At 34.5% G+C, this 21,797-nt stretch overlaps 5 protein-coding genes across 5 annotated transcripts; 2 read left to right on the forward strand and 3 right to left on the reverse strand.

The window, feature by feature from the left end:
* Positions 1-349: 349 nt before the first annotated feature.
* On the forward strand, positions 350-3,164 carry LOC145564465 (uncharacterized protein ycf20-like). Its single transcript, XM_081624773.1, has 2 exons — positions 350-581; positions 2,501-3,164. The coding sequence occupies exon 2, from the start codon at positions 2,523-2,525 to the stop codon at positions 2,988-2,990; it is 468 nt and encodes a 155-aa protein (XP_081480899.1). The 5' UTR covers positions 350-581; positions 2,501-2,522; the 3' UTR covers positions 2,991-3,164.
* Positions 3,165-3,801: 637 nt separating this feature from the next.
* On the reverse strand, positions 3,802-4,790 carry LOC145565647 (mavicyanin-like). The gene is made up of 2 exons (XM_081625581.1): positions 4,628-4,790; positions 3,802-4,205 (listed from the first exon to the last, which is right to left on the reverse strand). The coding sequence occupies exons 1-2, from the start codon at positions 4,788-4,790 to the stop codon at positions 3,802-3,804; spliced, it is 567 nt and encodes a 188-aa protein (XP_081481707.1).
* LOC145564466 (pentatricopeptide repeat-containing protein At2g33680-like) lies at positions 4,170-7,437 on the reverse strand. Its single transcript, XM_081624774.1, has 3 exons — positions 5,279-7,437; positions 4,628-4,728; positions 4,170-4,205 (listed from the first exon to the last, which is right to left on the reverse strand). Exon 1 carries the CDS (start codon positions 7,435-7,437, stop codon positions 5,317-5,319), a length of 2,121 nt encoding a protein of 706 aa, XP_081480900.1. The 3' UTR covers positions 4,170-4,205; positions 4,628-4,728; positions 5,279-5,316.
* Positions 7,438-9,085: 1,648 nt separating this feature from the next.
* Positions 9,086-15,892, forward strand: LOC145564468 (zinc finger CCCH domain-containing protein 48-like). The gene is made up of 9 exons (XM_081624775.1): positions 9,086-9,861; positions 10,365-10,457; positions 11,582-11,671; positions 11,775-11,876; positions 12,539-12,685; positions 12,795-12,914; positions 13,043-13,102; positions 14,912-15,009; positions 15,279-15,892. The coding sequence occupies exons 1-9, from the start codon at positions 9,361-9,363 to the stop codon at positions 15,418-15,420; spliced, it is 1,353 nt and encodes a 450-aa protein (XP_081480901.1). The 5' UTR covers positions 9,086-9,360; the 3' UTR covers positions 15,421-15,892.
* A 291-nt stretch (positions 15,893-16,183) lies between these two features.
* On the reverse strand, positions 16,184-19,240 carry LOC145562826 (sorbitol dehydrogenase-like). The gene is made up of 6 exons (XM_081623233.1): positions 18,979-19,240; positions 18,819-18,886; positions 18,241-18,477; positions 17,508-17,798; positions 16,659-16,846; positions 16,184-16,561 (listed from the first exon to the last, which is right to left on the reverse strand). Exons 1-6 carry the CDS (start codon positions 19,082-19,084, stop codon positions 16,369-16,371), a joined length of 1,083 nt encoding a protein of 360 aa, XP_081479359.1. The 5' UTR covers positions 19,085-19,240; the 3' UTR covers positions 16,184-16,368.
* Between the last annotated feature and the right edge of the window lie 2,557 nt (positions 19,241-21,797).

The following is a 21,797-nucleotide window of genomic DNA, read 5'->3' on the forward strand; positions in this document are numbered from 1 at the left end:
ATATATAATGCTAGTATCATTAAATATTTGTTGTTAAAACCTATGTTGCATGGACTCGGATACCCATGTCCGACACGGGTACATGTCCAAACATTTGAATCAACTATTTTGTGAAAAAATCCATAATTTGAACTAAAAGTAATGTGTCCACTTCAGCTTAATTTCAGTTCAGTTCAGCTCCAATCAGTTCAATTTAATTCAGTTCAGTTCTTAATTTTCTTTTCTCATAAAATATTCATTTCAGCTCAATTCAATTCATTTCAGTTCAATATGACATAGATTTTTTTTTTTTTTTTTGAACGGGTTTTAAACGTGAAATAAGAGTTCATTATTATTAAGATTTTAGAATGACACACCCCAAAGTTAGCCAAACAAAGGAACTCAAAATTGAGAAATTTATCCATCATTTCTCCATGACAATAGTCCATGACTATGAGTACATGATAGTGACTTCACCCCAAAAAAAATCCAAAAACTTTGGAATGAATGTAGCTTAGACATTCTTTATCAATTTCAAAACACACAGAGTGGACTCATATCTCTGCTGTTAATTCTCTCTCGACCTATCTGCTTCTGCCAAGGTTAGTTTATTTGTCATTTTGTTGACTAAATTTGTGATTTTTTTAAGGTTAATTACGTTATTCTAATTATGTAATGTTCTACTTTGTCGATTGTTTTGCTCAATTTGATTTTGTGTTTTAATCCTTCAATCTATGATTGCATGATTATGTTGTTTCTGAGTTGGATTTTTGGGGCTGATTAATGACTTTTTGTGGTCTAATTTGGCCAGTTTTGAATATAATTTTGGGGGTTAGGTTTCCATTGCCTTTTGTTGTAAATGCATCAAAGCAATTTTTAATTAGCAAATTGTGCTTTAGGATGACTGACTGATTAATTAGTTTCAGCCTTTAGGGGTTTAATTTCAGTTTTTTGTAGTGTAATTTGCTCGATTTTTGAAGTTAAAGGAAAACCCTTGATCGTATCGGACTTGTTGTAGTTGGTGGTGTGGGAAACTCGGAATCAGCATCATCTATGAGAACTTTGGAGCTATTGAGTTCTGAATTTTTGAGATTCTATTTTGATAAAATTACCTGAATTATGAGAGGTGAGAGAGGTGAGCATTAGCCTTAGCACCCGATTCAGCCTCGAGTGTATTTTGTTGAGTGCAAGATTGGCAAGGCCGAGCAATGATGAATCTATAATCAAATTTTGATAGCGTTGTTTGATATTATGGTTCGTTGGTAATTTGGTATAGTGGTACACCTAAAGGGCATTTTGGAATGAAAACAATTGAGATTGGATCAAAACTTCTAATTTCCGTAGTTGATTGTAGGTTCCTATGCAAATGGCAAGGTCAGGGTTATTAGCTTGGCTATAGTGAAAGAAGAGAGCAAGGGAGAGCAGAGAAAGAAATTGTTTTGGGATTATTTATCTGCCCTTGTAATAGTTTTACATGTCCAATTGTCTATAACTAGGAATGCTTGTTCTTCTGATTTTCTGTAAGAGTTTATGCTGATACCTATTTAGCTTTACTTATGATTCATTGATGTCTTTGGAAGAATAATAAATTTTGGAAGAGCACTTTGGTGGTGAGACATTGAAGCTTGAAAGTGTTTGGGAAATTGAAGCAATGTTCTGCTGTTGTGCATTACAATCTGCTTTTTTCTTCTTTCATCTTTCATAGGTTTAGTCGCCAATGGGGTAGAAACTAATTGCATGCTTTGTTGCATATATAGCTTTAGAATTGGTCTGGTGTGGCTGTTTTCTTTTCCAAATTAATCGACTTTGTTTAGCAATCTTTCCATCCCTGGACCAGGAAAATGATTGGTGGCATAAGGAGGGGAAGGAAAGCAAGAAATGTATACATAGGTTGTGCGGAAGCATTTCTGGGCTGGGATTTGCTCAGATATTATTCCCTAGGGATGTTTTGCTGATTCTCTAATATTCACATTATGTGTAAAGCATACTTAATAAACTTTAGCATCGGTTGGCTTGATACATCGTCATCCTGTGCAAGATTTAATACTGCATTTGCTTATCTTTATTTAAGGGAGTGAAACATATATACGAAGTATTTAGCATCATGTAGCCAATAATTGTAATTGAAAGAGGAATTGATTGTGTTCTTTTTAGCATGCCTAAAGTAAGGCCCTGTTCTCTTCACCTTAAAAAAATAATATTAAGTAAAAATAAGTTTAGTTCAGTAAAAATAAGTTCAGTTCAGTAAAATTCAGTTTTCTTAAAGAAGAATTATAATAGAAAATCAGTAAAAATAATTTCAATTCAGCAAAAATTAATTTTACTGAATTTCAGTTCAGTAAAATTAATTTAAGTTCAGTAAAAATAATTTAAATTCAGCAAATGTAATTTTGTTTCAGTAAAAATCATTTATGTTCAGCAAAAATAAGGTGAAGAGAACGGGACCTAACAATGTTAAGATTAGGAACATTCTGTGTACTGTGGCATTTAGTTCTTTGACATAGCATACCTCTCTCTGCAGGTAACAATTTTTTTATTCCTCCATGGCGATTGCTGTGGGTATGAGCCCCATTGGGTTGTTTAATTATGGCTTAAATATCAATAAAAAGAGCTCATATGGAAGATTTGACTCCCTTGTTTCAAAATCGCCAGTCCGATTTCATCCTATTCGAGCTGTGCAAGATAACGTGGGCCCTCGAAGGCTGGTAGACATTATTCGTACTGTACCAGACATTTCAAGAAACTATTTCAAGAGACCTTCAAGGAGAGCGCTCTTTGGAGGAATTGCCTTATTAGGTGGGTTTTATGTCGCACAAACAATTTCTTTGTCCTTTGGAGCTTTAGGGGTCAATGATGTTATTGCTGCTGTATTGTGTGTGCTCCTCACTGAATATGCAACCAAATTCTATTACAGTCGGTCGAAGGTAACATTTCCAATCGCCCTTCTCAACAATTTCAAGATGGGATTTACTTATGGTCTTTTTATTGATGCTTTCAAACTAGCTAGTTGACCTGGGACTCAACGATAAGGGTACTGTGTCGTTCTTGTACATACTTCTAGTTATCACTTCTGTCATAGACACAGTACAGAGATCCTGTAACAGTGCAAATTTTGACAATATGATTGATGTTGGTTCTTCAAATTCATCCATTTATCCTACTACCCTACTAGCTTTTGCGATGCAGACAGCTGAGCAATCCAGTGGTTTTGTATAAGCCTGCAAAAGTTGTGTTATATATGCTGTCATTTTTATTATCTTCACTTCTTATTTGAGATGAATTGAGCCAATGGAACATTGTCACCATGCTAGAGTAATAGCTGTCTTAACCCCTCATACTTGGAGGATTCAACATGATTTTACTAAAATACTTTGTATGTTTAAAATACCTGTCTTCTCATCCTACAAGTATTATTCAAATGGAAGGAATACTAAGCAAAGTCAAGGATTGAATTGAGGAACCGAGTTTGTTTCCTTGGGCACTAATTTGCATATCTAAATTTAATCCGGTGACATCTTAAAGAATATGAAAGAATACAATACAATAACATCCTCTTCAGTGCATAGTTCTATGTTAAAAGGCGAGGTTCTCCACAGATGAGAGAAAAGGCATTGTTCTAGTCTGGTAGTTGTAGCAGAAAGGCCGTGCTTGGTCTTCCATGTTCCAAGTAAACGAATTTTTTTTTACAAAATTGTAATATTACATACAATGTATATTTCTTTTCAATAATTGCTTATGTTTCTAGCACAAAGAATATGTATACGATAGTTCTTCAACTCATGTATAACGTATAAATGGTCAAACATATAACCAGAAATAATCTCATATAATACCCACACTCAGAATTGAGAAGCCCAGAAAACCAAGCAAAAATAGGAAGAAAGGTTCGCCAATTCTGACATACTCAGCCGAGGAAGCTAGAACAGGGTGATTGCTCTTGGAAGTTTTAGGGAGTAAGCCCACGGAATTTGGTACTAGAGCTGCTTCAGGTGCTCCTGCTGTTGAAGCAGTTGACACAGCAGTTGAGTTGGGTTCAACATGTACGTGAAGCTTCATCCCTCCTAGACAGTATAGTCGGTTGCAACAAGCAAAGTACCTGTCTCCTGGTTTTGTTAAAGGGAAGGTTGTGTTTCCTGAGGTACTTCTAAGCAGAGCATTATTGGTGTCGCAACTATCAAACTCTTGTTTTGTCAGCTCACATACTGATGATGATGAGAATTGAAATGCTGCAAATATGATAAGAAAATAAGAATACTGGATTACTGGTACAAACTAGCCTGATAAATCTATGCATCAGCTATTCAGCTGGCAATCTGTTCTATCTACAGAGTACATATATTTTAATTTTATCTGGAATTATAAGGCAAGGGTTCCTTTAAAGAACAAAATGGGAAAGTACAAAGTGTAACTTAATTAAGAAATTGTCTAATTACTTTGTGATGACCTTAGGTAGAAATGTGGTCTATAATCTAGAAACGTAGGAGTAGTTGCATAAGATGGCAACCAAAAAATAACAATAAAAATAAGCTGAGTTTGGAGCCAAATCTCTAAATATTTATACCATATGGCACTTTCATCTATTCATGCAAGTTTAAATTACGACACCAGTTCCCAAGAAAATAGGGAAATTAAGGGGAAAGAGCCTTACCAAGAACATCTCCAACAACGAATCTCTTGCCCGTCACCCATGAATCAAGATCAGTACTAATATCCCAACCAGAGGTATCACCGACCATGTACATGGTGGCTCTGCAAGCAACAATAAGGCAAATCAGTGCACCGATAAACCCAAGCAAATGAAAGTTCCCCATAGTGAATAAACCTGAAGTTGATGTGCAAATCATCTCTTTCAGGCGGCAATAGAGCATATTTATATAAAGCGTTTGTTAGTAATTAGATTACCAAACACATCATATGGCCCATTTAAGTCTTAGACCAAATAATTAATTAAGATAAGTATTCTATATAAGTTGGCCATCTGATATAACCAACCCCCCTGAGTCTGACATTTGATGGCCAACTATTAACAGAACCTACTAATGACAAACTCTAGAGTAACTGAAGCCAAGCAATATGCTAGAAACAATAGACATTCTCAGCAACCTAGAGAAAATAAGTTGATTTGGAATTTCAGACAAACTAAATTGGGAAATTCAAGCTTGGAACCTCCAAATCCTACATTCTCCTGTAATGTGAAGACACTGGGCAAAAGACCAAACACATTGAATAACCGCACTTGAACATATTTAAATGTCAAAAATCTCATGATATCAAAGTTTAAATGAAAATAGGTTGGTACCAGAGATCAAGTCTGATTCAACTCGATCTTCCCATAGTTTAAGTCGAGGTCGTCAAAAATGGATCATAAGCTGGTCGGTAACCTTCATCAATCATTTGTTTAGTTAAAATTCTTAACCAGCTACATATATCTGCTATCTCAGGATGCTTCTGATCTCCAACAACAAACACGTGAACAAGACTCTTCAGTTCAATCCAACTACACCCAGCCTCCTTGCCTACCCTTCTAAGCTTCATAAGCCTCATGACTCGTCCCACATCATCTGATCTTCCTAGTGCAGTATAAATTCTAGACAATAAGACATAAGCTGATGATTCTTGTGAGCCTAGCTCCATTAGTTTCTCTCCTGCATAGGCTCCTAGCTCATAACGACCGTGATTTCGACATGCACTTAATAATATTCGCCACAAACACATCCCATGATCCAAAGTTGCTGATTCAATGAAATCCTTGGCTTCAGTTAGCCTCCCAGCACGGCTATACACATCAACCATGCATGCATAATGCTCTAATCCAGGTTGTAGGCCATATTCACTGGAAATCATCTTGAAGTATTCCCAGGCTCTTTCAACCAATCCCATATGGCTACAAGCAGAAAGAATATTAACAAAAGTAACATTATCCGGCTTTACACCTTCTGATCTCATCTCCTCGAATAGATCCAAAGCTTTGTCACTGCACCCATTTTGAGCAAGACCAGATATCATAGCATTCCAAGAAACTATATCTCTTGTGGTCATCCTCCGAAAGACCATGTTGCCTTCGCCAATGCACCCACACTTTGCATACATGGATGAAAGAGAACTTCCAATAGTCATCACTCCAGCAAGCCCATACTTTATGGCCCGGGCATGGACTTGTTTGCCTTGCTCCAAAGCAGCAAGACTAGAACAGCCTTTCAATACACTAGCAATTGTTAGGTCATTAGGTAAAATTCCCTCCGCTTCCATCCTGCCATACAAACTCAATGCTTCTTCATTATCTCCATGCTGTATATAACCTCCTATCATTGAAGTCCACAAAACAACATCTGGCTCTTGCAAACAATCAAAACCTTTCCTAGCATCAGCAATGCTACCGCTTTTTGCATACATATCCACCAGTGCAGTTATAATATACATTTGACCCTCAAATCCCATTTTAACTGAATAAGAGTGGATTTGCCTTCCTTCCTCAATGGCACCATAGTCACTACACGCATTAATCACCCCAACGAAAGTGTATTCACTAGGCCTAACCCCAGAATAATGCATTTTAGAAAACAACTCCAGGGCTTTCTTAGAGCGTCCACTCTGTGCAAAGCCAGTAACCATCGCGGACCACATAATAGGACTCTTATCAGTAGACAATGCAAACATCTGAAGAGCATAGTCCGCACTCCCACATTTCAAATACATAGTAACAAGAGCATTCCTAACTTCCACAATTAAAATCACCCCAACCTTAACAGCAAAGCAATGAACCTCCCTTCCAACATCAACCAACTCCGGAATAGCCAATGCACTAAGCACACTAGTCAAGAAAAAGGGACTCCCTCGCTCCTCTTCATCCTTCACTATCAGTTTAAAAACTCCCACAGCCTCTCCAGCCATACCACTCGCAGAATACCCAGATATCATAGTCGCCCAAGACACCGAGTTCCTCTCAGGCATTTCATCAAACATCTGGCGTGCATCATCCATAAAACCCGATTTACAATACATGTTTAGGATCGCGCTTCCAACAACCACATCTCCACCATAATTAGTCTTAATCACTAACGAATGCACCTGTTTTCCAGCCCAAATATCACCCACATTTGACACTGCACTAAAAATCCCAGCAAATGAATAACCATTGGGGAGACAATTCTCAACCCGCATTCGACGAAACAAATCAAAAACATAGAAAGATGACTTATTGCCACCAAATTGAGCATGGGCATTAATAATTGAGCTCCAAGAAACATCATCTTTAATGGGGATTTCCTCAAAAGCAAGCATAGCATTGGCTAATTGGCCACATTTTGCATACAAATTAACTATGCTATTAGCTAAGTATACATTGGAAAAATAATTTGATTTGATGATTTTTGCATGAATCAATTTACCCTTTTGAAGGTTTTGTTCTTGGGTAAGCTTTACAACCTCCTTAAAAAGAGCTCGATGAGCTGCACTCATCAATTCTGTTATTGTTTGGCAGTTATCCTGGAAATTGAAACTATAGGTTATAATTTTGCAATCAATTTTAGTTTAATCTATACTTTTATCAATATAAATTAAAAAGAAATTTGAAAAATAAATAAGAGAACCTTGGCGCCAGTAGAAGTTGATTGAACGAACAGTCGAACAGGAGACTCAATTTAGTTGCTGGTGTTAGACTGTAGAGTATAGAGTTTAAAGGAGGGTTTTTTTTCTTTTAAAATTTAGTTATAAAATAGGAGTGTATTGATCTATCGGCGACGAAGTTATTCCAACTTAATTAAGGTTCCGGGCTCGAGACTTGAGGATGTTCTATTCCGTAACATGGAAGAACTTTTTTTTCAATTAGGTTTTAACTCGACTCATATTCGGATTAGTTGGACTTTAGTAGGCTTTGAATTACCAAATTTGCAAAAAAAAAATGTGTGTAAGAAACATGTGAAGAATATTACTTAGCTAATTATACTTGATACATCTTACTTAGCTAATTATACTCGATCCATGATAGATGTTCCGCCATGATATAACATTTACAATACTAAGTATTAAAGTTGATGTCTACATGCTTATATGATTGAATTATTGGTAAAATTATTCATTTTTTTAAAAGTTTTAATCCAATGGTAGCTATTAAAACCTTTTTCTAGGTCACAATATTTCTTTGCCACTCCAAAAGAAGGGAATTCGTATTTTCAATCAATTTCCCTGACTAGCAATGAAATGACATTTCCTTTTCTCAGGCTTGACGACATTGAAATATCTAAAATGCCTAGTTGACAGTGATGTCCTAATACTTTTGAGTTTATTGAAGAGTGATATAGTAGTAGAGAGAGTTAAAGGGGAGGAAGAGAAGTTGTGCCTTTGTGTGTGTTAGACAATGAAAGGTGATAATGGGTTGGAGAAGTACAAATTTCCATTAGATCATTTGTAAGGAAAAGAAGCTAAAAGTTTATGTTTTTTCCATCAAATAAATCAAAATAAGTTCATATTTTTTTCATTTCCATCAAAAACTAATTTCTCAATTCTCAATTTGACAAAGCACAACAATGCTATAGAGTACTTGTATGTGTTTTTCTTTGCAAGTTTTATTTGATTTAAACTATTTTATAAATAGGTATAGACTCGTTCAGTTTGTCAAACAGATTTTTGTTATTAAACATTAAAGTAGGTTGGGTAACAACTGGTACTATTTACTTGATTCAAATAATAGTGTTTGATAATGTCGAAATGGAAGGTAACTTTTAGCTTTTGAAGTAGTGTTTGTCAAAAACTACAAAATTTCCCTTTAAATGCCAACATTCAAATTTCGCCTTATATCTTTACTAAAGAATTACTTTGACTTTGTTTACCTTCACAGAGTGGTTAATTTGACAATTATATATCTCAACTGGAGTATTAATTAACATTTGCTCCATAAAATCTACTCTTACAAATACCTAATACAGAGTATCATTTATTCTCACAGCTAGTCAGCTACCAACTACTTTGAAGTTCAAACTACAATACGAGGTAGTCATAACCAATTTTGCCAAACGCGCCCTTACTATCTCACCTAAGGCGATGATCGAGTTGGATCTTCCACTTCCAAACTTCTATAGTAAGCTCTTTCCGTTTTCGATCCCTACCCAAAACCAAAATTTATCCTCGTGCGTGTAGATGGCGCAGTTACAACCAGTAAACTAACCAATAAATATTTACTCCGAAAACCAAAACCCAAATCTTCTTCTTCCACCGCCGTATTTCTTTCTTTCTCCTCCGACCACCGCCTTCCCCACCTCCACTAACACCCACCAAAACTAAAACCTCTTTTTTGCCTTTTCTAATCCAAGAACCCTAATTTCTCTCTCCTCCCAATTTCCCCAGTTCAATCAATTCACCAATTTCAATTTTTTTCCCCCAATAATGGATTTTGATTCAAACGGCGGCAATAAACGAGTATTCCATCGACTCGGAAACAAACAATCTCAACCCCATCAACAACACCAACAATCTCATTATCCTCAAAATCAAAAGGTTTGTTTTCACTGGCAAGCTGGAAGATGTACGAGAAACCCGTGTGCTTTTCTTCATAGAGAACTTCCTCTTCCTCCTCCTACTATTCACCCTTCTTCTTCACCTTCATCTTCTTCTTCGTTTAATGGCCCTGCGAAGAGGGCTCATGGTGGTTTGGGCGGTGGTGGTCAGAGAAATGACGGCTTTTCGAGCCGTAAAAACCCTAATTTTAATAATACTTGGGGTAAACCTGGTGGTACTAGTGGTGGGGTTCCTCCGAAGAAGATGGAAAGAGTTTGTAATTACTGGGTTCAAGGGAAATGTAGTTATGGTGATGGTTGTAAATTCTTGCATTCTTGGTCGATTGGTGGTTCCTTTTCACTTTTGACTACTCTTGAGGGTCATCAGAAGGTATTTTGATTTGTTTTTAGTACTGTTTAATTTGATTTTGTTAATATTAGAGATTGTTTATGTTTCATCATGATTCAATCTGATCAAACTGTAGTTGAGATTTGTGTATTTTACATGATCATGATAATTTACCCATAGTAACTAAAGCTGCTTGAATTTGATGGGTTTGGTTTATCGGGTTTTGGGAGCTGTGTTTGATGGGTTGAATTCTTGTTCGGGGAGTAATTTTATTGTTTTATTTGATGCAATCTTCACTATTCAATCTGATCAAACTGTAGTTGAGATTTGTGAATTTTAACATGATCATGACAGTTTACTCATAGTAACTAATGCTGCCTGAATTTGATGGTGTCGGTTTATCGGGTTTTTGAAGCTATGTTAGATGGGTTGAATGTTGTTTTATTTGGTGTTTCTATGTTTTGATTGATGCTAAAATTGGAAATATCCTCCTCCTAGGGGGAATTGATTTACAGTGGGTTTGAATTGATGTGTTTTCGGGTCAGGTTGTAACTGGGATCACTTTGCCATCAGGGGATAAGCTTTACACAGGCAGTAAAGACGAGCATGTCAGGATTTGGGATTGTGCATCAGGACAGGTTTGTTCTTTTTTATTCGAATATGCTCTTTAACTTTTGTTTTAGTGATTAGCAGATTTCTGTTCTTTATTGTATGGTTGATGTATTGATGCCCATACCTAAATTTTTGATTTTTTTTTATATATATTTTGGACTACCGAGTACGACGCGATTTTTTTGGAAATTAGTTAAATAAGTGTCCACTTAACTAACACTTTTTGCATCATGTTTTTTTTGTCACTTAAAATATCAATGTACTATTATGGGTTGGCTTAAAATACCAGAATGATGATACTAGTTACTATTACCATTATAAACTCTCATATTCTTAATCTTTGATTATATTCTTAAAATAAACTTATTTTTAGAATGGAGATAGTAGACCAAAATCATTCAGCTGTACCTGAAATCAGCCAAATGCTATCATACTTTGCTTAGCTTTTTGCATTTTTTTTGGCGCAATAATTCCCTTACCCCTAACATATATTCTACATTGGGCTATGTATTTTATTTGTTTAAAACCTGTTGGTTTGTTAAAAATAGCCTCCCTGTCTCCCCGATTATCTGGGTTGAAATACTATGCTTTGCTAGTTATCTTTGGAGAATAGTCTTTATGGCGTATAAATTAGATATGTGTGTGTCCTTCACATAGACAAGATTGGTTACATATTCAATTTGTTGGGTATAAGTGCATGTGGCTTCTACATGTAAAAGACCTTTACATGCTAGAGAACCTAATTTAGGCAATAAAATTGTATAGAGTTATTCGAATGAATCATATGAATTGTGGATTTAGGTTAATGTAAGAACTTGTAGAATCAATTGCACTAGACCAACTTTTAACATGTATCATTGTATGTGTGTGAGATTTGGAGGTTTGAATAGTAGTCTGCGAATGTTGTTTAAAGTGAAGCTATGGCATCCTGTAACTATGGAACTTATTGTCAAATTTGCTTGTTTTGTAAATGGATTAGTCCTAGATTAATTGGAAAGTGTGCAACTTTGACATATGTGATGTCTGATGTGTCATCGTGTTCACTTCTCTTCCCAATTTTAAAGTGGTCACGAGATTTTTTTATTCTCTTCATAAAAAATTATGCGCTCCTTATTGGGAACTTACTTCTGCACTGTTGCCTTTTTTATAGTGTGTCAGTGCTGTTCATTTGGGCGGAGAAATTGGCTGTATGATCAGTGAAGGGCCCTGGGTTTTTATAGGGTTGCCAAATATGGTCAAGGTGAGGTGGGATGCAAGATTTTCTGTGAGATAATGTATAAAGTTCACACTTACTTTTTATAATAAGCTAATGTGTAAAGGTTCTTGATTCTTCATATTTGCAGGCATTGAACATTGAGACTGTCACTGATATGAGTCTCAGTGGACCTGTTGGTCAGGTTTATTCTCTGGTGGTGGGGAATGATATGCTGTTTGCTGGCATACAGGTGATTGATTTTTCTGTTCAGTTTGAATTAGTGTTTTGATGATTTTGGTAGTGTATATTTTTGTTTCTAGTGTTAGCTTACCATGAAAAAGAAAAGAACAGAGGCTTATTGGTTCTGTTGCTGAAAGCATTCTTTATTTTTGAGCATCACGTCTATTAACTAATTAGATTCTGGATATAATTGAGTGTTTGAGCTAAAGCTAATATTGTTTTCATTATTACAGTAGATGCTTTTCAGTTTTGATGACTCTCGCCGTCCATTAATGATAGGATACATCTTCTTTGGATTGTCTCAAATTACTTCTTTTTATATTTAGTTTGTAATTCTTACAATTTATCCATATTCCTTTTTCCTTAGTGATAGTTTTTAGGAAAGAAGATGCAAAAACTTATCCCAATTCCTTAAAAATACCTTCAGTTTCACTATCAAATATTTATCCAAATGTCCAATGAAGGCAACAATCCATATATTATATCTTCAGCCCTATTTCTTTATCTATCTACTTATGTTTTTACTCTCCTTTTATTACTACTTTTAATTTCTGTGTCAAATCGAAGTCTGAAGATTTGGAACAGAGGAATGTTTCTTTCTGCTGAAACTTTGATATGCTTATATATCTGTATTTAAGTTTATCCAAAGCTAGGTGCCTTTTTTTCTTGTAGGATGGGAATATATTGGCTTGGAAATTCAACCCGGCTACTAATTGCTTTGAACCAGCTGCATCCCTTACGGGGCATACAAGTGCTGTTGTTACTATGTTTGCCGGAGCTAATAGACTCTATTCTGGTTCAATGGATAATTCTATAAGGGTAAGCTGTTTCGTGATATTGATATCAGTGTTTATTAATGCTTTACTTTGCTTTTCCGAGGTATTGTTATGTATAGTCTCCAGTTTGATCTTAATATTGCCTTTTACAGGTGTGGAATCTTGAGACATTGCAATGCATACAGATTTTGACAGAGCACACTTCTGTTGTTATGTCTGTTCTTTGTTGGGAGCAGTTTCTATTATCAGCTTCACTGGACAACACTATAAAGGTTGTTATTGGTTTGCCTAGTTGAGAATTTTGGCCAATAAATGGAATTTGTATGGCTTTGTTTTGGCCACCATTTTCATGACTTCTTTTTTTCTTAACCCTTCTTGCAACTTGATTGTTTTTGTGCAGGTCTGGGCTGCTACTCCAAGCGGAAACTTGGAAGTGACTTATACTCATACTGAAGAGCATGTATGTTTAAAATATTTTCTTGTCATTATAAGCATTGCTTTGCTTGCTATTTTAAGCTTCATTTCTTTTGTTCACCAAGTTCCGATTAGTGATTATAAGCTACATCTCTTTGCTTTGCTCTAAGTATCATCCATTTGGTCTGAAGTTTCTGTTTAGTATTGTAAGGCATAACCTCAGTACCTGACAATGTGGACTTAGTTGCAATGAAGCTGTATCATATTTAAGGTGCACAAATTAGCCATGATTCTTATAAAACTACTAAATTATTTCTGCTAAGAAACAATGTAAAAGCTATTCGATTGGTCAACAATTTCTTTCTTTATTCAATGAGGTTTTATCCCATGAAATAGCTTAGGAAAAGGTGATCCTGGGGATTGAATTTTGGTTATGTGGGTTAGATTGTTGCACTTAGGTGTGCACCTGATCCCATGAGACGTTGAGGTAGTGCTTCTTGCAAAATATGCCTGGTTGCAATTTTTTGTTCGTGAGGTCTAAGGATTTAGTGTAGAGTTTGTGGGGGAAATATGAGAAGTAGAGAGGGGGAGTGTGGGGGATACCCAGATTAAGGTCGTACCTGGGTTTATGTGAATTGTGTTTTACTGTGTCTGACATGTTGGTATAAATAAATAGGCTTACTCTCTAATCAATCTAATCTGCTTCTCATTATTGCGGTCAGCAGAAACTTCATGCGCATAAATACTTGTCTTATGTTTATGCCAAGGCTATTTTGAGGTTGAAGCCCAAGTTACTTTTTCTAGCTTAGGTAGTCAGCAAGAGAAAGACCGCATAGTCACTTGAGTGCATTATTGCTAACTTGTGATTGCCAGGGGTGTACGTGGATATGCTTGCTCTGCATCCCAGTTTTGATCACAACCCTCTCTCATTGTGTTATCATTTTTAAAAAAATGCTGCATTCTCTGTGAAAGCAATGAAGTCTGCTTATCACCTCCTTGAGTTTTGCCACTTTTTTTTTTATTTTTTTTTTTTTAAAAAATAAATAAAGAATATGAGATCATCTTTGTCTGTGGCATTGCTTTGATTCAGCCGAGATTTGGTCAGTTAAGGATTTTATTTCTTTTTGGTAGCTTGGTGGAAGAGGTAGTTTTGGATTGAAGACTTGGGAACACCATTTCATTGATGTTTTGGTTGTAGTGTAGTGCTTTAGGTGGTAAATAACCAGTGGGTATCAAAGATCAATGCCTCTCATCTGTTTTTTCCTATCTGATGCTTTGACTATGACTGGAGCATAATTCTTTGCTGTATGCAGCTATTCTTTTGTTCAACTGATTTTTTTATGCTATGTAGTGTGGTACTGGACTTTTATGGAGTGGGAGCTAGGAAAAGATTTTAAGGGGAATGAAATTGGTTATTCCCATTTGTGTTTCTGGTATGGAGTGCAGTTAATCTGACTGAATTAGGTGTGCATTTTATAGTTAATATGTAATCATTTTATGTGGAATTTGTTTCTCGTTTCTTGTGGGAATGAATCAAGCCAACCTTCTATGCACAATAGAGCCAAATTGTTCTAACTCCAAGCCCCACCAAGTCAACCATTTAATTCTAGTGTGCAAAGCACGTGTTTACAGGTAGGATTAAACTTTACATTCACTCTTTCACCATCTCATTCCAGCTGTACAAAAGAATTTATCATTGCCTACTTCCTTGGTGCTGGGGTGATTGTTCTGTTGCTTGTTTAGTAGATTACCCTTAATTGGTTTAGGAATTCACTGGTTTTTAACTCCTTCCATAATCTTCCTTCTTTGATTAAGTTACCAATTGAGTTTTGATTTGTGGCTGTTTAATATGCAGGGTATTCTCACTCTCTGCGGGATGTTTGATGCAGAAGCAAAGCCAGTCTTACTGTGTTCCACCAATGACAATTTTGTCCACATATATGACTTGCCATCGTAAGTTTTTATCCTAGTGTAGGAAATCCATGTCATTCTACCACCATACTTAGCAAATCTATTAACATTGGTCATGGGTTGGGCCTCACTCAAAATTTAAGTGGGCTAATTTTGGCCCGATGTTGTCCCTGAAAGCTGGGTAAATTTGGCTTGTGGTATATACAATTATACATCATGGAAATGAATATATTCTACTTGTGTCAGGTTGTGTGCGTGATGTGTTTAATGATTATGCATGTTATAGATAATTATCTGTTGTTCTTCTTTAGGTTTATGGAGAGGGGCAAGATTATATCAAAGCAAGAGATTCGAGCTATTCAAGCAGGTCCTAGCGGATTATTCTTTACCGGTGATGGAAATGGTCAAGTGAGGGTTTGGAACTGGTTAGCAGAACCAAAGACAGCTATGTAACACTATTTATTTTTCATGGCAGTTAGCCCTTCAAGTTTTCTCTATTTTTTTTGTTTCCTTTGGTCATCGTCGTTGAGGAATTGTGAGAAGATAATCCTGGCTGATGTTCCTTGTAATTGGACACAAACTCGGCACCTTTGAAGTTGTCTTCTTCAATGATAAGGACTACTCTTTTGGTTGAGCAAATTCTTACTACACTCCACAGCAGCTTTGTTGTGATTTATTATGTATTTATAGCAAATGAGGGAATGAGATTGTGTAACACTTGTGTATGTAACCATTAAGTGATTTTTGCTAGTGTATGTAGCCCTTTTTGCAGTAAAATTCATATCAGTTAACTCTTTGAGGAAGAGGCATGCCTAAAGCTTCATTTTCTTTGACTCTTAGTTTTATGTTTATGATTACCTTGTATCACCCCCAAAAAGAACTGAAATAATTGACAAATTCAAGTGTACATTTTGCACTTAGTTTCCCTTTGCTATATGCTTTTTACCAAGATTTGTTCTAAAGTTGGGGCTAACTAGTCCTATGAATCAGTCCAACATCTTTCTTATATATGTGCATTCTATTTAAATCTTCCCTTATTTTACACCTTACATACTCCACTTCTTACTTGGATTGTGGTGGTAAAAAAGTAGCAAGCAAAGCTATTTGTGTTGGATGTGCTGCTCATAAGAAAAAAAAAATGCTAATATACGAGGAAGTTGAACCAATATTGGCAGTAACCTCTCCCTTGAGGCTTTGCTAATTATTACAAACACAATGCATTAATAATATATTATTTTAATTAAAACCCGATTTTATGGTTCTCAAAGTACACTTGCATAGGAAAGCTATAAAGCAGCAATTAGTAATCTTTTACACTTTTATTGTCTAAGTATCTCTGAACTCTGCTGTGTAAACTTAGCTTCGCAAATTTTTGGTAACCAATACTCATCGTACACTTCCTTACAGATTGAACATAACCTTAATCGCATCACCACCACGAGCACTGGTTTCAAAAGCTTCTTCTACCTCCTTCTGTGAGAACCCAAACCTGTGAGTAATGAGAGGCTTCACATCGATTTTACCACTCGTAAGAAAGTCGATGCATAGAGGCCAAGTATTTTTGTAACGGAAAACACCCACAACATCTACTTCCCTGAAATTAAGAATGGAACACATTATTAGAGTCTAAACATATAGTTAGTGGAATATTTATAAGCTTTGCATTTTTTCCCTATTAAGGAAAACAATACCTCACAGCTGCAGCGGTGAGAGGAACATTCATCTCACCATGGCCCATCCCAATTAGGCACACTTTACCCCCTTCACCTGTTGCACGAAGAGCAGTTGACAAGGTCTTGTTAAACCCCGCACAATCCAAAGTCACATCTACACTTCTCCCCATAGCTTTTCGAATCTGCTCAACTTCTTCTGGTATGTCCTGTGGAAGGAAAGAGTCATTGGGAGCATAATTAATGTATCAAAAATCAATAAATTTCCAATTGAAATTTATTATCACATAGTATACTCTTAGGATATATACAAATAGTTGCCACATTTGGTAATCAAGTATTCGGTATATCATGTTTATACCATCTTAAAATTCACATAGTGGTGGAGCTAGCATTTTTATTGCGGTTAAAATTCATTAAAATTGGTTCCTAGTTAAATATAAATTATTTTATTATTCCAAATCATTTAAAAAACCACTTATAAACACTATTGAAATTGCTTTAAAATCATTATTAAAAAATTCATATATATTGCACATACACGTGTAATATTTGACACATATGATGTGTGTAGTTTAAATTGATAAATATTTTGTATTTGTATGTCTTTTCCATATTAAATAATAATCTTCTTTTTTTTAAAAAAAAAAGAAATATTAAATAATTATCTTTTAAATATAAGTAATTTTTCTTTTAAATTCAATTAAGTAGGGTTAATTGATTCCTTTGCTTAAATAGACTTAAAAAAAAGGTTATTCTGGAGAGTTAAGACATCATTACAATCATGTTTGGACTAAGTAGTTTGTGTGAAAGAAGCCTATAAGTTTAAGGATTTCCAATGAGAAAATTGTTTATAAAGAAGAAGCAAACCTGCATATTGGTTGAAACCTTGACAGTTTCATCTGCACCAAGTTTCTTTGCAACAGATAAACGGTATTCATCTACATCCACTATGACTATTCTAGGGGCTCCAAAAGCACGAGCTGCCAGCAATGTCACAAGCCCAATAGGTCCAGCTCCCATGATCAATGCTGTGGTCTCAGGACCAACATTGGCACGACGACAAGCATGGATACCAACACTTAGCGGCTCACACATAGCCCCTTCTTCCAAACTAACATTATCTGGGAGTTTGAAGCATAAATCAGCAGGATGTACCACCTGCCACAGGTCATAGAAACATGTTTTCATACTAACTTCAGGTTGCATAAAGCACTCACTGCAAATGCATCAAGAAAACTTAAAAATATACATGAGTAAATAAGGAAAACAACATCATTTATTGATTAAAATTTAGTAATGAGCCTATCGTATTACCAGCAATAATATTCCAAAACATTCCTGGTGATAAGAGTACAAAAAGACACTGAACAAACAACCATATATAGTCAACATAAAATCTATTCCATCCATTGGAAATTAGTTGTCACATTGTATCAATCTTTTATAATTAAGGGTATGACATCATATCACAAACCAACCTTTTATAGTTTTATATCATATCACATCGTTAAATTCAAATATAGACTATAAGGAATTTCAGTCAAAAACCATTACTAAACGTAATTATTGGACATAGCGGAAGTTATAAAAAAACAGTTACCTGATTTGCAAGAGAGCCATGAACAGGAGGAGTTGCAAAGAACTTCATCTCAGGGCACATATTGTAGCGGCCGTCTTTGCAGACATTACAACGCCAACAACTGATCCCAGGCTCCAAAGCCACTCGATCGCCCGGCACCAATGTTTTAACATCACTTCCAACTTCTTCAATTATCCCAGCACATTCATGTCCAATTACCATAGGCTCTTTCACTATGAAATCAGCACATCTTAAGGTCTACAAAATCAAACAAAAAAATTGTGAATAAGCTTTTAATTTTATTCACCCAATTCCTTAGTATCTATCTGATGTTTGATCATTTTTAGCATGCATGCTCATATAATTAATCAAGCATACTATAAGCTAAATTAAGTAGCAAAATCAATTCTTTTATCCACTAAATTAAATCTCCTAGTATCTGAATATCAGATGGCTTGATCATTACCATGCATGTCCATTAACAGCAATCAAGCATAAATTAAGCTAAAATAAGAAGAAAAAAAACAATTCTTTTTTATGAATTTCAGAATTAAAATAGCAGGAAAAGAAGCTGAATAATAAAGATGGGATTTTTATACCTTGAGATAGTGAACATCACTTCCACAAATACCAACAGCCTTCATCTTGATTCTTACATCATATGGTCCTTGAGAAATTCACAAGAAAATATGCAAAAGATTAGATTTTTAACAGGAAGAAAAACAAGAAACAAAGAAAGGTAGAAGTAGAAGTAAATACCAAGAGGAGGGAGCTCAAATGGTTGGATTTTGAGAGTGTTAATCCCAGTTAACCAAGCAGCCATGTTCTGCTGTCCATCTTTTTCCGAATTTCCTCCCTTACCCATTTTTCTCTCTCTAGCTCTTTATCTTTCTCTCTCTTACTAGGTGTTGTGTTTCTTGGTGAGTTTTCTTTAACTGATTGAAGGGCTATTTAAAGTTGACAACTTTGAGCTGAGGTTGCACAACTTCAAGTCTTCAACTACAATTTCCAATATTTTATTTTATCTCTGTTCTAACTAAGTCAATTGTGTAGAGAAAGTAATTGGATTGTTGAAGTCAAGTTCAATTTCGGTCAAGATTAAGTGAAATTCCGTGTATCGGTTTGGGTGGTTCATATGTGTATCTATTACTCACTATGTTTTTTTTAAGGGTTACACTTAATTTAGGACTTATTCGGTATCTCTTTTTTTTTTATTTTTATTATGAAAGTCTTATAGAATACGAGTAATAAAATTTGTCAAACATATTAGAATAAAACATGATTTTGATAACCAACCACAAAATAGTGCAAACAACATGAAATGTTCACTTTGTTTAGCAAACTGCATATTTTATGTTACATCTTTCTCCTCTTAATGATCCTCAATTCCTCATCCTATGAATAATAATAAAAAAAAAAAAAAGATCCTCATCCTTAACCGTTACATTTATTAAGCTTTCCCTATTTTTTGTTTTCTTATAATAGAACATTTAGGCTTTCACACTGTCAATACGCAACTTTAAACATTATCATTAATTAACATATAATGAAAAGTCGATATTTTGAAAGTAAATCAAGACGATTCCAATATAATATGACTATATTTTTCCTTACTTAAATTAAAAGTCACAAACGATGGTTAAAGAGTATCATGTAAATATGTTAAAAAATCAAATGTTGCATTTATATAAAAATTGAGGGAATTTTTCTCTCATCTCATATCCCTTGATTTTCTCACATCTATCAACTATAACTAAAACAAGTCATTGCTTACCTCATGTCATTTTTTGTGAAATATTTTTCAATTTAAACTTTTTACAACATCATCTTTTTATATATATATATATATATATATATATATATATATATATATATTCTCGTTTCCAAAACTTTTAGAAAAATGAATGAAATCCGAATAACAAATAGATAAGAGAGCTAAAGAGGAAATATCAAAGTAAAATTAACATTAATACACAGATTGATGCTTGATTTGTCATGCAATCCTTAATACTATCTAACACCCCAAAACACTCATTAGTAAAATCTAAAAGAATAATAACTACCGTAAAAATAGAACAAATTATTCAATTCGTTCGTGCACACGTGACTAATTAATATACTATTAAGGCCCTGTTTTCATCAGATTATTTTCAGTTCAGTTCAGTTCAACTCTAATAAATTCAGTCCAGTTCAGCTCAGTTCATTCGATGAAAACAGGCCCTAACCCTACTACTCGTATCTTTAATTACAATGTTTGAAATTTTTTCTATGGAGGCGGATGCACCATGCTTGGTGCATCCAATGTTTTTTAAAAAAAGGCGGAATGAACATTTAGCTATTCAGTAAAGAACATATAGTTGTTTTGTAAAGAACATATAGCTATTTTATAAAGAACATCCAGTTTTATATGTTTTTTTGTAAATCTAAAGAACATTTGTAATTTTAGTAAAGAACATGATAATATTAAAGAACATTATTCATATAGTAAATGTACATTTGGTATAAATGATCATGTATGTATATGAAAAATGTACATTTTACTGTATTATAATGTACATTGTATTATATTCTAATGAACATATATGTTATAATGTTGGTTACATGTTTTATATACATTGTATTATTTGCATCATATAAGTATATGAAAAAAGAATATTTTACTGTATTTTAATGTACATTGTATTATTTGGATCTACAACTTTTTCTAAATTTGTCTATTTGCTTGTTTTCTTCTTCCAAAATATATTAATTGGTTGATCTTCTTCAAGAATTTCATTTTACTTCTCATTGCAACAACAAAATTATATCAAAATCGCAATTAATTTTCAATAAAATCAAATATTACAATTTTCAATCAAATTTATAAAAAACAAACACTCAAACTCAAAATAAACAAGTATGAATGTCAAATAAACAAGTATAAATGTCGAATTTGGTCTTATCTTTGGTTTTTATTTGTCATCTTGAACAATTTTGGGCTCAAAATTTCGAATTTCTTGAAATTTTGTTTGAGGTTTGAGGAATTTAAATTGGTTTGAAGTTTTGTTTGGAGAGAGAAAGTGAAATTTTGGTAAAAAAAAAATTAAAATGATTTGTAATTAATGTATGGTAAAAAATAATAATTATAGTACTATTTATCTATTTCATTATACAAAATTTCATTTTAAAAAAAAAAAATATACAAAATTGTTGCATAAAAAACTGATGTACATTATAAATGAACACTATGTTCTTTTATGTATATGTCCATGTACATTATAAATGACTACTATGTTCTTTTATATGACCATGTTCATTAGTATATATCTGAATGTTCTTTCCGCGTTTTTGTATTTTGGAGCGGATGCACCATGTGGATCGTGCATCCGCCTCCACGAACCAACTATTCCTAGCGTTCTACTAACCCCGCTAACATCTTACTTCGTTATTAAACCAGTAAGTAAGAAGAAGAAAAAAGAAAAAAAAAAAAAAAAACTCAGTTGGGTGTTGGATCGTGTAAATTTGATTTGGCAATTCACATTGGGTAATCAAATCGGTTACAGGGTGACTCGAATTTACTGGATAACCGTGTTTTCTGT

The sequence above is a fragment of the Chenopodium album genome, chromosome 10 (genome assembly GCF_948465745.1).
Source record: "Chenopodium album chromosome 10, dcCheAlbu1.1, whole genome shotgun sequence".
Taxonomy (NCBI): domain Eukaryota; kingdom Viridiplantae; phylum Streptophyta; class Magnoliopsida; order Caryophyllales; family Amaranthaceae; genus Chenopodium; species Chenopodium album.

What these genes read in the sequence shown, in the direction of transcription:
- LOC145564465 (XM_081624773.1), top strand. Translation starts at nt 2,523, where the DNA reads ATGGCGATTGCTGTGGGTATGAGCCCCATTGGGTTGTTTAATTATGGC.
- LOC145565647 (XM_081625581.1), bottom strand. Translation starts at nt 4,790, where the DNA reads ATGGGGAACTTTCATTTGCTTGGGTTTATCGGTGCACTGATTTGCCTT. An exon ending in CGTTGTTGGAGATGTTCTTG is followed by an intron (nt 4,206 to 4,627) that starts GTAAGGCTCTTT and finishes TCATATTTGCAG; the next exon opens with CATTTCAATTCTCATCATCA.
- LOC145564466 (XM_081624774.1), bottom strand. Translation starts at nt 7,437, where the DNA reads ATGAGTGCAGCTCATCGAGCTCTTTTTAAGGAGGTTGTAAAGCTTACC.
- LOC145564468 (XM_081624775.1), top strand. Translation starts at nt 9,361, where the DNA reads ATGGATTTTGATTCAAACGGCGGCAATAAACGAGTATTCCATCGACTC. An exon ending in TGCTGTTTGCTGGCATACAG is followed by an intron (nt 11,877 to 12,538) that starts GTGATTGATTTT and finishes TTTTTCTTGTAG; the next exon opens with GATGGGAATATATTGGCTTG. An exon ending in CACTGGACAACACTATAAAG is followed by an intron (nt 12,915 to 13,042) that starts GTTGTTATTGGT and finishes GTTTTTGTGCAG; the next exon opens with GTCTGGGCTGCTACTCCAAG.
- LOC145562826 (XM_081623233.1), bottom strand. Translation starts at nt 19,084, where the DNA reads ATGGGTAAGGGAGGAAATTCGGAAAAAGATGGACAGCAGAACATGGCT. An exon ending in GTGATGTTCACTATCTCAAG is followed by an intron (nt 18,478 to 18,818) that starts GTATAAAAATCC and finishes TTGATTTTGTAG; the next exon opens with ACCTTAAGATGTGCTGATTT. An exon ending in ATGGCTCTCTTGCAAATCAG is followed by an intron (nt 17,799 to 18,240) that starts GTAACTGTTTTT and finishes GACCTGTGGCAG; the next exon opens with GTGGTACATCCTGCTGATTT.